Source organism: Heliangelus exortis, chromosome 6 (genome assembly GCF_036169615.1).
Source record: "Heliangelus exortis chromosome 6, bHelExo1.hap1, whole genome shotgun sequence".
NCBI classification, from domain to species: Eukaryota; Metazoa; Chordata; class Aves; order Apodiformes; family Trochilidae; genus Heliangelus; species Heliangelus exortis.
In genome coordinates this window covers 27,689,320-27,705,293 of record NC_092427.1, presented here as the reverse complement: position 1 = coordinate 27,705,293, position 15,974 = coordinate 27,689,320, and the positions used below count along the sequence as shown (strand labels likewise).

Genomic DNA, 15,974 nt, shown 5'->3' with positions numbered 1-15,974 from the left:
GCATACATGAACATAAATAAAAATCTCTTGGCATTAAATAATTTTTAAAGATATGATCTGTTTCGACCTCTCAATATTCAACAAAAAAACACAGAAAAAAAATAATATAAACCACTGGAAAAATACTGCCCATATAACTATTTCTAAGCATTTTGCTATATGTACTATCCCCAGCCTTTAGGCTAACTAGATGTCACTAGACATCCCGTGGTTCTCTGTGTCTGGAATTCTCTTATAAGAGACTCCTGAGTGGATACTTAAGATCACCATTTGCTCAGGTAAAATCATGAAAACTAGTATTACTGGCTCTGGATTGGGTACTTGCACAAAGATTATGCCAGGCAGTTATTTTCCACTGGAATAAAAGCAACACTAAAGAAGTGAAATACCTTCTTTACAAACATCTCTCTTACCAAAGGAAATACCACCATGCAAACACTGTTCACTACAATCACCATTATGTTCTGCAAAACAAGTTGTGCCCAGCAAGTGTTGCCTGCACAGGAATGAAGCATCCTAAACCACTGCCAAAGACAAACTCCACTGCCACTAGAGGATAGCAGTCCTGCACACCACTAATGAATGTCACACTGAGGCACAGGGAACTCCAGCAGGAGAGAGAGAGGCTCAGAACTTCAGGCATTTCACAGCACAGGGCTTCACCCCACAGGGCTATGGGCTTCAGTAGGAAGGCAGCTCCTTACAGCCTCTCAGCCTCTCCTGCTCTTAATTTGCCCCAATACTCTCTGTGTAGAAGTATTCTGATTGAGAATTAAAGCCTAAATACAATCTTCTTGTATTAAAACCAGAATGTCAGGTCTGACTTACAATGAAATCCAGTAGTGCCTTGCTCTCTGCCACTCTGCATTCCTTTAGACTTAAATTCCTCTTGAACAGTTCTAGTCTTTCCTAATTCTTCTCTTATATTTGGTACCAGCCCACTCAACCTTGAAGTCCCTCAATACTTTTAACTTTGACTGAAAATCTTTTAAATTACATTTGTCATCCACAGATTAAGGGCACCATGACTGTCTATTCTAACTATACAGAAAAGGCCAAACCCCCCCCTTTCATTCCTTCTTCCTCATTCTCACAGTATCTTAGAGAACTGCTAACACCTCTCTAATAGTTAAGTTTGAATGAAAGAAAGTAAATAAGAATGTATTAAGCCCAATGTAGACTGTACCACTCAAAAGCTGTCCACTGAAAAATTAAAATTACACTACTGCAATTACTTTACACTTAAAGAATTCTCTCTCTCAACAAGTATTTGTGTTTAAAAGAGTAACCCCCTCTAAGGCAGTACGTTTTTCAGCTGAACACTTCCACCTTCAACAAATCTGTAGTTTTTCAACAAACAAGTGCAAACTAATTGTACAGGAGAAGCTTTTTCCACTTAAATTTTGAAAAAAAAGAAACCCACAATAATTTGCAAGCTCTTTTTTCTCCCTTTCTGTCTTGCCATTTAGCTCCCAAAGAGAACAGACCACTTCAGTGGCCTTGCAGGTAGAAGAATTCTGGAGAATCACCTTCCATCCCCTTTGATGTCAGATTTTTGTCTAGCTTAATTACATGTCAAACAGCCTGAGGTTTAGGAATGCTCAGGGAGGGGAAGCTGAACCTCTGGAAATTCCATCTCTGTTCCCCCGCACTAATGAAAGAAGAGGTTAAATCCATTGTTCAGGAAAAAACCTTTGATTACTATTGTAAAATGCCCTGTGATACTGAAAAGCAGTATTCTGCTAGAAATTATAATAGGCAAATGAACAAAAATTATGCTACATTAGATATACTTTGAGATGGTGATTAACTTTCAATCTTTCCACACTCTGCAAATTCAATTATATTTAATAATTGAATTTAAAAAAAATTAAAAAAAAACACAGGCCATGCAAGCATTTACAGGTATTACAGAAAGCAGAACAAGATTTATCTTATCTTCAAGATCTTGCAACACAGAATGTGTTTTGTACTTAACATGTCTCTAAACTAGATTATATCAGAGAGATAATTTAAACTGAGAATATAAACAAAAAGACAGTACAATGTGGGTCTACACCCAATTCAGATAGAGGACTGCAAGATCTCTGTATACAGACTGACAGGAGGACAGGGGACAAATTGAGGGACAATCTGAAGCAGAAGAGCTACAGTGCCAGGGGCAGTTAAAATGTTCATAGGGAAGTACAGGATTTCTACTACTGAGTTATCCAATTACATATTATAATGAGATTATTTGTAGTAAAATAGCATCTAGAGACTCAGCAGTTGATCGAGGACGGTTTGTGCCCCGCACTGTACAAGCATTTAACAAAAAAGAAGGGTTATCCCTTAAATAGTTTGCTGCATAAAGATGATAGACACCTCAACTCACATGGTGGACCCACTGTCAACAAGTAAAGGTTCTTTCCTTCACCAACACATTCATATTCTACTCTTTTTCCAGTGGCACTCCAGGAAGTCAGAGTACACTCCATTTTGCTGCTGTATTTATTAGCACAAGAAACAAGGCACATAACAGCTTAATCCTTCCTGTGGAGGGGCTTCAAACCTTGTTTGAGAAGGTGTTGGAAAGACTCCTAGCCCAAGACTCTATCTCTGGCTCTGGTGTGTTTAACAGTGATAAATGTACTACTCTCACAAAAGTTATCTACACTGAGCCCTTGGGTTTTTTTTTCAAGTTGGAGTCTTTTTTTTTTTTTTTTCATTTAATTTGATTGGTTTATATTCACTCCCTAGCTTCCAAGTAAAGGTGTACACATTTCAGAAAACTTTCTGGTATACAAATCATACAGATTATTTCAGTTTATTTTAGGGGGATAGCAGGAGCCTATGGAAATGATGTAGGACTGAACTGGGGGCAAAAGTTCTGATTCTCTACTGATGCTAACTGGACTAAGAGATTTGGCTCCCAAGTACCAGCTGCACAGCTTTCTCAAAAATTAGCAGAAACCCATTGATGACAAGAATAAAATGGCTTTTGCTCCACCAAACAGATGAAATTATATTTCTAGCCCCTCAGCCTAAAAATCCGCTCACATGTAGAACTTTTTATCATATTGTTTGTAAACAGAACTGGCATCTAAACAATGAGAGGAACGAAAACAGAAGAGGAAGTTTAATCTTGGCTCATTTGTTTCTTTCTGTAATCCTACCTGGATATGCAGAGTTCATTTCCACTTTAGGTGAAAAAGCTAGATATTCCATACTTATTGAAGAGATATTTTTAGTAATACAGTAATACAGTTCCTGAGCTCGAATGATGCTGGAATGATGGGTATCAGAAGCTGTAATAGATGGATCTTGCCTGTCTGACTAGAACCCAGACTAGAACTTTGTCATCATGGGCTTAGAAGTTACATAGTTACATGTTTCAATGCAGCAACAACAGAATTTAAAAACAAAAACAAAAACAAAAAAAAACAACCAAGTCTGGAGACAGCAAAATTCTGTGCTTTGTGTCTCATACAGACAACTGTTAGCTAAAATAATATATTTAACTGAAGCATCAAACCTTATTTTATTAATGCTCATATGTGAAATCTCCTTTTAAAAGTCCTTAAAGTTAACAAACACTATGTTAAACTAATTATTTTCAGTTAATACAGTTATAAAAGGACTTCAGGTTCATTTCTGCTAACGCCTGAACATAAATCCAAGAATTAAAGAAATTCAGATTTTAATCTACTGAAACTAAGCAGGAAAGCTTTCCTGCAAAGAAAAAAGGGTTCAAGTCTCCTGCACACATGAAGTTCAAAGGAATGACACTGTAAATGCCTCCTAGCAACGTTAAAGATATTCATAATCCTCATCCTCTCTACCTTACTTTAGCTTTGTTAATTGAAAAAGCAATGAATGAAAATAGCCTGATAAAAATAGAAACTGTTTAGAAATTCAATTTTAACAACTCTATTTCATTTTAATTTTTTTCAAGTATAAGCCTGAAATAATAATAAAAAGAACAAACTTCTAATTTTCTGATAAAACACATATAGACCTCTTAGGAAAAAAACCATCAGTTTTAATTTTGGTGGTTTGTTTGGTTTTTTTTAAGCTCTGGTATTCAGAATGAAATTATATGGTTTCTACCTTATCACTTTAAAAACAGCCACTGTGGAAAATGTAAAAACAAAAATTCAGATATATGATATTTTAAAATTATTTACAATATTCCTAAATGTAAAAAATACAGATGTCTTAAATTTTAAATTATGACAAATCACTGATCCTACATGCTCAAAGAGCACATATTCAAACTATGTATCTTTACCATCATATAGTACTATAGGCAAATTAATCACAACTCAGTTCCTTCGTAAACTTGCTTCAACTCACACACTTTTACTATCTTCTTAGTCCCATAACAAGGCAGGAAAAGAAACAGTCCTTTTAAGCAAGGGCAAATTCTAATAGACAAGAGGTGATACTCCTTTCTACAGATAAAGTAAATATTCCCTATATTGAACAGAACAGGTTCCTTCTGCCATTTAAGTCACTGTCAAATTCATCATACTTTAGTGATAACTGAGAGCTATTTATTTTGGTTGGACACTTTCTTTACCCCAACTGTATAAGGAGTATTTTCCAAGGTGAAACTAATAAAAACTATCTGCACTCCTTACTCAGAAAATGTAGCAAATTTTTATCTGTATGGCCAAATCCAAGGGAACCAGGATATGCAATACTGAAAGATTAGCCTTCACAATATAAAAAAGTTTATTTCAGGCAGATTACATATAAAGAACATATTCTGCACTAAACTGGATAACTTCAACCAGTCGTCTTGACGTTAGGTGTCTTAATCCACATAAATCAGTTGTGATTGTGTTAGCTGGGTAAGCAAAGCAAGCCCTGTGGATCTGTCGGGCAGCATACACTGAGCCTCCCCCTAAATCCCAGAAGCTTCTTTTTTCATGAATGGTACATTAAATATGCAAAAATCTGTTCTAATTGACCAAATGACATAAAGAGGAAGAAGAACAAGCAAACACAGAAGAAATAAAGACAACCCCAGCTACTCACAGAAGGAAGCAGCCCAAGCATTTTCATAAGAATGAACCTTGCTAATGGCCCCAAGGCTGCCGTAGAATAACAATTGGGTAATAGAGGGAGGGAAGAATATGGCCAAACTAGGAAAATCTTCGAGACTAGGAAGTACTTATAACTGCACAGCATGTGGAAAATAAAAAAGAATCGCTTAAGCATCTTAGAGAGAGCATGTAAAGAACATACCACTGAGAAAGTCTGAGAGTTGAAGTAGCAGATGATAGAAAAACCTTCTCAGAAAACTATTCTCATTTTGAGCACTGTACTGTTTTTTAAATACATTTTCCAGCCACCGTGCTGCTTGTTCTCAAAATTAGACCCCATGCTGAGATACTGCACTGCATTCAATTCGGTCGTGCTACCCTGAAAGCTGATGAGTCATTGTAGCACTGGGAATCAGCCTCTGTAAAAGCTTTCCAAGCCGGTTTGTGATAGTGAAATTGTGTCATTTTTTTTTTTTCTTTTATACATTATTGCTAGATTGAAAAAATGCTATGCAACTTAAAACATTTTGCCAAATCATAAACCTTACTGGAATATTATATCACAAGTTATTAAATACAATTGAAAGTCGTTATGCAAAAAATACACCACTTTCATTTACAGAAAATAAACATAAAGCAAAAGCTGCTTCTCTTTCCAACACAGAACCCATAACTACAACAAAATTCTTCACTGTTTGAGTAGCACCATCGTTGAGTCTAGATAAAAAAGCATCATAGGGTACTTACTAGCCATAATTCTGCACTTCAAAAACAGTGACTGTTCCAAGCTCTTCATGCAAAAAAAATTTCAGAAAAGCAGAAAAACTCAAGTGTCGGTACAGAATAGACCATATCCTAATCTAGTGTGCCTAGACAGACATTCTAATGCTACTGACTACTGCCAGTGACATTAGGAACTACGTATATTTCTTCAGATGCACTGGCAGTCATAATGTTTCTCCCAAATTCAGTAGTGATTCAGTTTCAGCTAGCAGCTAATAGCTATGACTGGTCACTCTTTCTCAATTCCTTATGCTAATTCCTTATGCTAAGACAGACATGAGTAAAGCAAGGATCACCTGAACTGAAACAGTGGTGTCCAATAGGCTTATGCAAAATGCAACTATATTTTAACAGACCTGAAAATGAACAATAGGAATGAAATCATCCTTTAGCTTTCATTTTAAAACATGGAATATTTTCTTTCTAGTTTTCTGTTTTAAGAAGTAATTTTAAAAAATCCTTTCACCCAAATTAAGGAAATTGTCAAATTAAAATGACAAACTCCTTGAATTCATTAGAAGAGGATAAATACAAGGAATATCATCTCTATTACCCTCACTCTAAGCCCAAATGAAGCATTTCACATAGATATGCCCTAAGCAGCTAAAGCCTACAACTGTCAGATTTACTACCCCATTATGATTTTTAAAGGATGCTTAATTCAGCTGCTATTTCCCTTCACTGGTGGCTGCTAGGCATCATATTTTAAGCAACTCTTTAAATTACATTAACTATCTACTCTAAGCAGCATGCCAGGAACAGAGGTGAATAGCAGGGAATAAGGGTCTCCTACTCCAGCTTTTGTAGCTGGAGAAGCCCTCCACTTGTTCCATCCTTGGAAACACAAGAACATACAAGTACTACACACCATGTACTTACATCCAGAAGCAAGCACACAAAACTCACAGAAAAGCCACACATTGTCTCCCAGGTTTCACAGGGATAGTACACAACACAAAATCACACAATTGTCATGGCTGGAAAAGACCTCTAAGATCACTGTGTTCAACCATCAACATCCCCCCCAGTAAAACAAAGAATATATATCTATATCACCATGCCCATGAGAGGATGTCCTGAAGAGCCTCATCTACACAGTTTTTAAATATTTCCAGGGATGGTGACTCTACCACCTCCCTGGGAGGCCCATTCCATTTACTGACTCCCTCAGTAAATAAATTCTTCCAAATATCTAGTCTAAACCTCCCTGGTGTAACTTCAGGCCTACCATTATTTATTTGAGAGAAGAGGCCAACACCTACCTCCTTGCAACCTCCTTTCAGGTACCTGTTGCAAGTGATAAGCCTCCTCATCTCCAAACTAAACATTCTCAACTCCCTCAGCCTCTCCAGACCCTTCAGAAGCTTGGGTGTCCTTCTCTGAACTCACTCCAGCAGCTCAATGTCTTTCTTGTAGTGAGGGACCCAGAACTGAACACAGTGCTTGGGGTGCAGCCTCGCCTGTGCCATGTACAGGGGCACAGTCACTGCCTTTCTCCTGCTGGCCACACCATTCCTGATAAAAAGCCAGGATGCTGGTGGCCTTCTTGGCCACCTGGGCACACTGCTGGCTCATATTCAGCTGGGTGTTGACCAACACCCCAGGTCCTTTTCCTCTGGCCAGCCTTCCAAGCCTATAGCATTGCCTGGGGTTGTGACGGAAATGCAGGACCTGACACTTGGCCTCATTAAGCCAACTGGCCTCAGCCCATCGAGTCAACCTGTCCAGGTCCCTCTGCAGAGCCCTCCTACCCTCAAGCACACCAACACTCCCACCCAACTTGGTGTCATCTGCAAACTTGCTGAGGAAGCCCTCAATCCCCTCATCTAGATCCTTGATGAAGATACTGAACAAGATTGGCCTCAAAACTGAGCCCTGGGGAACAGCACCGGTACCAGCTGCCAACTGGATTTAACTCCACTCACTACAGCTCCCTGGGCCCAGCCATGCAGACAGTTTTTCACCCAGCAGAGTTCACCTGTCTGTGCCATGACCTGCCAGGTTCTCTAGGAGAATGCTGTGGGAGATGATGTCAAAGTCTTTACTAAAGACTTGTCCAGGTAGACATCATCCACAGCCTGGGCATCATTGCTCAGAGAGCTATAGGCCTCTGCCTACAGATTTGCAACCTTGAAAGCATAATTCCCTCCACATAGCAGTGCTTCCCATCTGTCTTTCAAAATGCCTGCTAGGAAGAAGACTGCAACCACACCTGGTAAATGGCTAGCTACAGAGTCAGTATCTCCACATAGAATGTTTAATGACCAAGATTTTCCCTTAACTGGGTGATAATTTGGGTCTTTCTCTCACAAATGAGCTATGTCTGAGGCTCTGTTCAGATTTCCTGTTGGTTCAGCCAGAAATTTGTCAAGGCTTGGATTAACAACTGAAGTAGTCACAGTTTAATCACTCCACTAAATACCTTTCCTGTTGTGGAAGTAACAAAAGGAATTTTAGTACTATGCTGTTTTTACAGACTACTGGGGAGAAAAAAATAATTTCCAGTGACCCTTTAGTGTGCATTCTGTTTTACTTTCAGTAAAAACTGAAAAGGTAATAAAACCAGCTCATATATTCATACTGAAGACATGACAAATTTTGTCACTCATTTCAGACACAAACTGAAGTTTGTTTGTTTCATATTAAATGGTTTAAAAACCTATTAGACTTTGCAGCAGTAAAAGTTACTTCTATTATTACAGCTAGAAGGCCAGAAAAACCTGCAGCAGCATTCCATGTGCTTGGTGATCACCCAACTCATTTATTGCATTGCAGGTTGAGAACAAGTCTATAAACCTGCTCAAAAGCACACAGGTGAGCAGTCTCATTCAAGTCAAGCCATCTGTTTACACGACACAATTTTACAAAAGAGTTTCCTGCAGTGCTAATGCCAGCTCCCTATAGCCTTGATGGGACCACTCTTGTAACCAGCATGGCAGCCAAGCATTTCCTGTGTGTTCTTAGCAGTGATTGTATGGTGAGCCGAGCGGAGCCTACCCACTGACTTACCAGAAGTAAAGGAGGTCTCTCTTTCTCTCCCTCTTTCCAATTCCATTGCTTCTCCCACTAGATGCCAAGATTCACTTCCTTTTCCAAACTCCAGTAACCGCCAGACCTTTCCGCATGCTGCTCTAAATCACTAAGCCACCAGGAAAACACCTCATTCCCTAGGCCTGGTTCATTTCTCCTGCAGGTTTGTAAGTGAAGGCTGCTCACAGAGAGATCTGATGAGCAGTGGTGCTAGCACAGAGCAAGCTGCAAGAACTCAAGGCTTGCAGCAACATTTGAATGAGACATTGGAGGAGAAAGGAAAGAGTGGGACCTCTTGCTTCCAGCAACAATGGACTGGTCACTTGGCTCATGAAACGGTACCCGTAGATGACAAGGTATGACAAACAGTTCCACTTGAGTTGAATGAGATGAACTTTACAAAGTAAACTTGATGCTTCTGGGCAAACCTGGGGAGCATAGTTCACACATGCACTCACTCCAGTTCTGCAGGCCCTGTACTTCCTCAAACGAAACTAAAACCTCTGTGGTATCTTTATCTGAGCTGATAATGAGCACAGTGGTTTCCAAAGATAAAAACAATTACCTAGATTCTAAATGTATCAGTGAGAGTTTCAGTTCCTGCGATGTCTTGTAGACCATGCCTTTTGTGTTTTTTAGATATGCCACAGAACACAACTAAAACCCTCATCCCTCTTGCTCCACAAAAGCATGAGCCTGCAATCCCCATCAAAGGGAGTCCCTAATGGTCCCTGTTCTTTGACTTCACTCAGCAGGGCATAGTATCATGACCTGCTTGTGCAAGAAAATAATTGGGCAGACATACTGCTGCTCTAAACAGGGCCCTTTTGCTGAAGATCTGGCTTCTTGATTTTAAAACAAAGATAACTTATTCATGTTAACAGCATAAAACATAATAGGTCGTAAAAGTAGAACAATTTCAGTCAACTTTTATATGTCATTTCATTAATCCAAAACAAAACTTGTAACAGTGATCCTCAGATCTCTAATCCACTTTAAGCACTGCAAAACAAAGAACACATTAAAAGCCTTGAAACCAACAGTAAAAGCTTATGGAATCTGCTAGAGGCTACCCATTCCGCTAAACATTTCTATGTTTACTCATTAGACTACAGTTTTTAAAGTATTCTAAAAGTGTGCTGAGTTATGGAAGCAAAAAGTAGTTAACAAAATTAACATCATTATAAGAAAGTGGACTTCAAAATGTATCTCACACAATAGTAATCCATTAAAAGAGATGTTTACTCTTCACTGAATCCTAAATTCCATCTCTTAGATGAATACAACTTGGGGGTAATTTCTTTGAAATCAGTGGAGTTTCAGTGTGTTGACTCCAAAGAAACCTTTGCTATTCCTTCATCTAGAAACAGCTCAAAGTATCTTTAAGAATGAAGTATATTATCAAATTATGTAAAGCAGCACTTTAGTTTTAAATAAGTTGAAAAACTGCTCTTTCCTTTTTTTGCCACATTCAGTGTAAGCTATTTAAAAGAAGCTGACAAATTATCTGATTATCATCACTAATTAGCCACAGTGGAATAAAAACATCAACTTCTCTTTAAATAGCTGTCAACCTGTAGATCATTAATTAGAAGGGACCTTTAATGTTTTTCAACAATGACAGCTTCTAGCAAGTGTAATTTCCTTTGAAATATCCAAAGTGCTATATGATTCCAGCACTTTTTAAACTCTAAAAAAGAAGAAACAATTATAAACTCCTCCTTAAAAAAGTGATAGTACAATGGGTTTTTCAGATCTAAAAATAAGTACTGTAGGAAGACTGAGTGGCATTTGATACAATATTCATCAAGAGAAAATGAAGTGCATCTACAATGTGCCTGTGTACTGCTCAACTAAAAATAAAAGTATTTGGATTTAAAAAATACCTCTATCGAAGAATCTCCAGATTCAGTGCTAAATATTGAGAAGTTATAAATAATACCACTGGGCTTTGATCTGGCAATAATCTAATGATGCAAGAAGGCATATGGAGGGGGAAAGGCTCCAAACAGTGTGATTTATTTCATGTCAGTCCAGGAAGCCCAAAAGGAAAAGCATCAAAAGGCTTTAATGAAATTGCATTCTACCTTTCCCCCAAATGAATCTTTGCTTATTTCCTGCAAAACATACTGAAAGTAAATCTGGATTAAAGTAGGATTTCATTGCTCAGATTTCCAATCAGCTCAATACATGAAAGTTCTGGTTTGTCTTACAGTAAAATAGAAGCATTGCATACATCACACATTTATCTTAGTTGAAATCTCCTTAGATGCTTTGCCTCTATTTGTCTTGACTCCTGTAGTTTAATTATTTACTGTAATTCTAGCATTTGGCATAGAACCTAAATCTAACCAGGTGTCTTCCAATTACCGCTTTCAATTTTTAACTAAAATTCTGGGGTTTGTACTGTTCTTTGTTTTAGCTGATTACTCTGCAAATTCCTGATATGCTTTGCTGAACAGAATACAGGAAAAGAGTAAATTATTAAGAAAATTCGAGAGATGTATTAGAAAAGGGCTACTCATTTAAAAGAGCCATACAAAAAAAACCCCTCAAAAACTAATGTCAGTGCACACAAATACCACTCGTTAATTAAAATGTGAGATTACAATGTGTTACACTGATAGGCACTTTTAAATTGTCAGCCCTTGGGAAAGTAACTAGTTGAGTGCCAGGCTGATGGAGACTCAGTGGGATTTTTGCTCTTGATCTTGTGTGAGTACATCTCCAAGAGAAAGCAAGAAAATTACACTAGTGCAGGATTATGAACACTGCAGCCCCACAGGTCATGCACAACACCTATAAATTGTACATTAGGATTGCATTGGTACAGTCATTTTCTTTGCCATTCTTTCTCCCTTCTCATTACTCCCGAACTCTCAGTCCCAAAGGAAAGCCTCCCCAAAGATCTTCAAACATTAGGTCTTGACAGGGGGGTAATCTTACAGATGGGCTTCTCTGTCATTTAAGCATGCACATACAAGGGAGTATGACTATTGACTCTGGCCTGTTGCCTACAGCAATGTCACTATACAGACAGATTAAATAGATTTGAGTGAAGGCAATGCCTAGAAAATACTGAATTATTAATTTGTAGATAACAATGCTTGATGGAAAAACATGTTTCTCAATGCCATTCTGGAAAGAGCTGCTGTAGCCCTTCTCTACTTGGTCTTACTGTACTTATTCATTACTGGCCTTACTCTATGCAAATGATCATTGTGATTTCTGAGATATGCTACCACAACACATAGATTAATTCTTAGAATAGCCTTCTTTCTCAGACTGATAACAGACCTTATAAAGGGAACAGATTTCAGTCATATTTGCCTGGGATACATTTAAGCTGATGATTTCTCATTTAACAAATTTGGGATGTAAATAAATTCGATGCATTAACTTTTGTATTACAGAAAAGCTTCTGCACAAAACATGATTTTATAATCACACAGCATAATCACCTTTCCTAAATAAAAAAAATGTAAAAATTTAAATTAATTCTGATCTTGAGATCAACAACAGAAACCTTAAAAAAAATCATAAACTGACTTACTGAAAAGAGGAGCAAACAATACTAGAAGTCAACCTAGATGTGACATTCTAGCTTCTTAACTCTGTAATACAGAGTAAAAAAAAAATTTAAAATTAGCATACATGCAGAAGAAACGTTATTGGAGATGCTTGCATGTCACAGGATTCAGAATTTTACACAAATGTTGTGATTTTCAGCAAGGAAAATAAAGTCTGGCTAAGCATTCATTGATCTAGCACAATTCACAGAAATGGGAATTTGTCATCTTTGGTTCCACCCATGAAGAGTGATAAAGAAACAAAAAGATCCTACAGAATATCCACCAGAAAGACAGGGGTTCCTATGGTTCCAAACCCTTAAGAAAAGGAAAAGAAATTCAAACACTCTCAGACACTACATCCTCATCAAAAAAAGTAAAGCGGATCTTCCATGTTAGATAGGATGAGCCTGATAAAAGATACTTTACGGAATACTATACAAGTATGTAGATCTGGTATGCTTTGCAGTAATACTGAAGAACTCACTGTTCAAATGTGAAGTTGCCCCTAAGTGATCTCATTTGCCTCTGCAAAACTGCTGAGAGTACAAGATCCATCCAGTGTCTCTAGTTTGAGCTTGAAGCACTTTGAGGAATTCAGAACAAACATTAACATTAGTCCCGTGATGCTCCTTCCTGACAACACCTTCACTTAGATAGTTTTTTAGATTCCAGCTGCAGTTTTTTCTGGTAACAGTTACCCTACAGGCATCAAGGCTTAATAGAGTAAAGTTTGCAGAGCCAGGCCCTGTACTACTGGTAATTACAAGAGGCAGTATTTTTATCCAGTTTATAAGTGCTATCTTTAAATCTGGTAAATCCAGAATTGGACAGACTGGGGAAGAATCCTGAGTGCTCAGGTAAAAATATTTCAAGAGACATCCAGCATATACTGCAAGCACTCAGGTGTTGCCAACAAAACCTTCAAAAATTTCATTAAAGCACCTTTGAAAATACTAAAGATTAGGTGAAATAATAAAATATTCACCATTTGCTTTCTGAGCCCTGGAACTAATTTTATTATTCTCAGTGTGGGCTTTTATGTTGTTTGGGTTTTGGTTTGGTTTTTTGTTGTTGGTTTTGGGGGTTTTTTGAGAGTCTGAAATTCAAGTCTCAACATTCAAGGAGCTGGAACTTAAGGATACCAAGTATTTCACAATAATAATCATGGTGTAGCCAAAATTGCTATCCAGAAATTTTACTAATATCAGTTACCTGTTACTTGAACAATACTGTTTCATCTGCACAGTTATTCTGCTCTGAAGGGGGAGGGCGGGCAGGACCATCAAAAATTTTAAAACCCTGTATTTCCATTGCCTGTGGATGGTAGTTCAAAGCTTCCCTCACTAATTCTACCATGTCATTTGGTGGGCATGGCATAAGCAGTAAAAAGTGGCTGTAGAGAAAAGAAAAAAACTTTTAGAACAGCACTGCTGCTTCCATTCTATCCAATGTAAAATAACAGCGTTGAGGATTAACTCTGCCCAGTGTGACCTCCTTGGCTTGAGTTTTTGCAGGTCTCCTGCTGCACATTAGCTATCTCCTATTTCCCTGCTCTTAAGTGGAAGCCGTTAGCAGCAGTTGCTGTATAATTACTTACTTGATTCTGTCTAAGGAGCTTAAACTAAGAGTTGAGCAAAGAAAGCAGATTAACCATTTGAACACACACGTAATACACAGACACACACTGCCCGCGGGCCTGCCGGGTCAACACGCGGGCCCGAAGAAACAGACTTCAGCCACTCTTGCTCCAACAAGACAGCCTTCGTTTTCACTGCAGGGCAAATTAAACTGCTTGGAGAAGGGGAGACAGAGGGAAAGGGGCTCCAGTCAGAGGAGAGGACTGGGGACACGGCAGCTCCATCCCTCGCAGCCGGATTAGCCCGGCCCGCTCGGCAGTCACATGCTCCCGGTGTCGCCTGGCAACAGCAAAGCCCAGGGAGAAAGTTCTGCCTCCCTCAACTTCAAATCTGTGGCTGAGACCGACTGAGGAGAGCTTATTGTGCTCCAGACTAAGCATCTGTTTCTTTCTTACAGCCTTCAGTGAGTGACTGCATACAGCACACGTACGCCAGGCTGTCCACGCGTAACACCCCCCAGGCACAACCTGTCCAGGTGCAAAAGCCGTAGCGGGTCCACTGCTCAGCAAAAAAAACAACCGCAGGTACAATTTCAGTGGTCACCGAACCTGCTCGTGGAATGCAGGTGAACTCTGCTCTGTAAAACCACCCACACTTCAGTAGCAAGAAGGGTACAAAGATAGAAAGGGAAAAAAAAAAATGCAAAAATTCAGGGATGAGCGTTGGGGTTTTTTCCCCCACCTTACCCTTACCTACAGCGAGCAAGCAGAACTCGTTATAGGGAAGGCTGCCCACTTGCATCTCTCTAAAACTGAGTTCAAACTGCGGAGTTGCAAAGCCCAATCTATCCCTCCAAAGTTAGCAACATTTGTGTGTTGCTGTCTTAAACAAACAAAAAAGAAAACAACAAACAAACAAAAAAAGTTTGTACAAACCAGAAAAACAATCATAAATAACATCCCAGGATAATTTATAACCCAGATGAAGTGAAGCTAAAGAGCCGGTGGTGTTTGTGGTGTTTCTGAGGTGCTACTTCCTTTTCCACAACAGAGATCGTATCCATCAAATGACTCCTAGAAAGAGCCAACTGTCCCCTAACTATCGGAAAGAACTCTGAATTGGCTCCCGTTAACCCTCTACTTTCAGGCACTGTGGTCTTTTTCTCATAGAAGTCTCCGGGACAGGGATGTGCTCCTTGCGGTGCAAGTCCCATTCCGGAGAGGCTGGAGCATAGCGCTTACCTTGGCAACTGCCCTGCATTATGCATGCAGTGAATAATACGAGCAGTTTGCAAGCAGTTGCTGCTCTTCCATCCATCCGATGGTGAGGTCCCATCTGGGCTGGGATGCTCCAGCTCCCTCAGAAGCTGGCTCCTCGACTCCGGGGTGCTGGTCTGCAAAGCAGTAGCACAAGGAGCCCGGTGACTTTTTCTTATCCCGCTAGTAGCAGAAGAAAGGCGTGTTCGCCTGTTGAGACATCGCGCTTTCTATAAACTCCCACCCTCCAGACATTGCATAAAGCTCTTTATACCCGGCGGCCCCGGAACTAGCATGAGGGAATCAGGCACAGCTCCAGGCCCTGCGCTGCCCCTCCTTCCACGCTTTGCAGGACAGGCGAGATGCTTCCAAGGACCCGCACTTCGCAGACTTTGTATCAGAGGCTGCTGGTGCTCCAGGATGGATCTGGAGTAGACGAGGGGAATTTCAGATTGCAAGTGAAGTATGTCCCAGGTTTTACTGTCCCAAAGGCATGCCCCAAACAAGCTATTTTGTCAACTTTGAAAAATGTCACAATTCCTGCTTACCAATGCAGTGGATAAAGCTTTGAACTTTTTATTATTATTCCTCATACAAATATTGTGAGTGGTACAGTGTAGGGATGAAACTTCACTCTTTTTTTTAGCAGATAAAACCAGTTTAGTTAAGTGTTTTGGCTGTGAAAGTTTAAGATATGAGCTGGAGCCACCTTACTTTGGTTCCAGC

At 39.3% G+C, this 15,974-nt stretch overlaps 1 protein-coding gene across 3 annotated transcripts in view; it reads right to left on the bottom strand.

Moving 5' to 3' along the window:
- The window catches only part of LRP2 (LDL receptor related protein 2), a 121,892-nt gene extending 106,387 nt beyond the window's left edge, over positions 1-15,505 (bottom strand). For all 3 annotated transcript variants that reach the window (XM_071747429.1, XM_071747431.1, XM_071747430.1), the window contains exon 1: positions 15,234-15,505. In XM_071747429.1, coding sequence (XP_071603530.1) covers positions 15,234-15,327 — 94 coding nt within the window. In that variant the 5' untranslated portion in view covers positions 15,328-15,505. The remainder of the gene's footprint in view (positions 1-15,233) is intronic.
- Between the last annotated feature and the right edge of the window lie 469 nt (positions 15,506-15,974).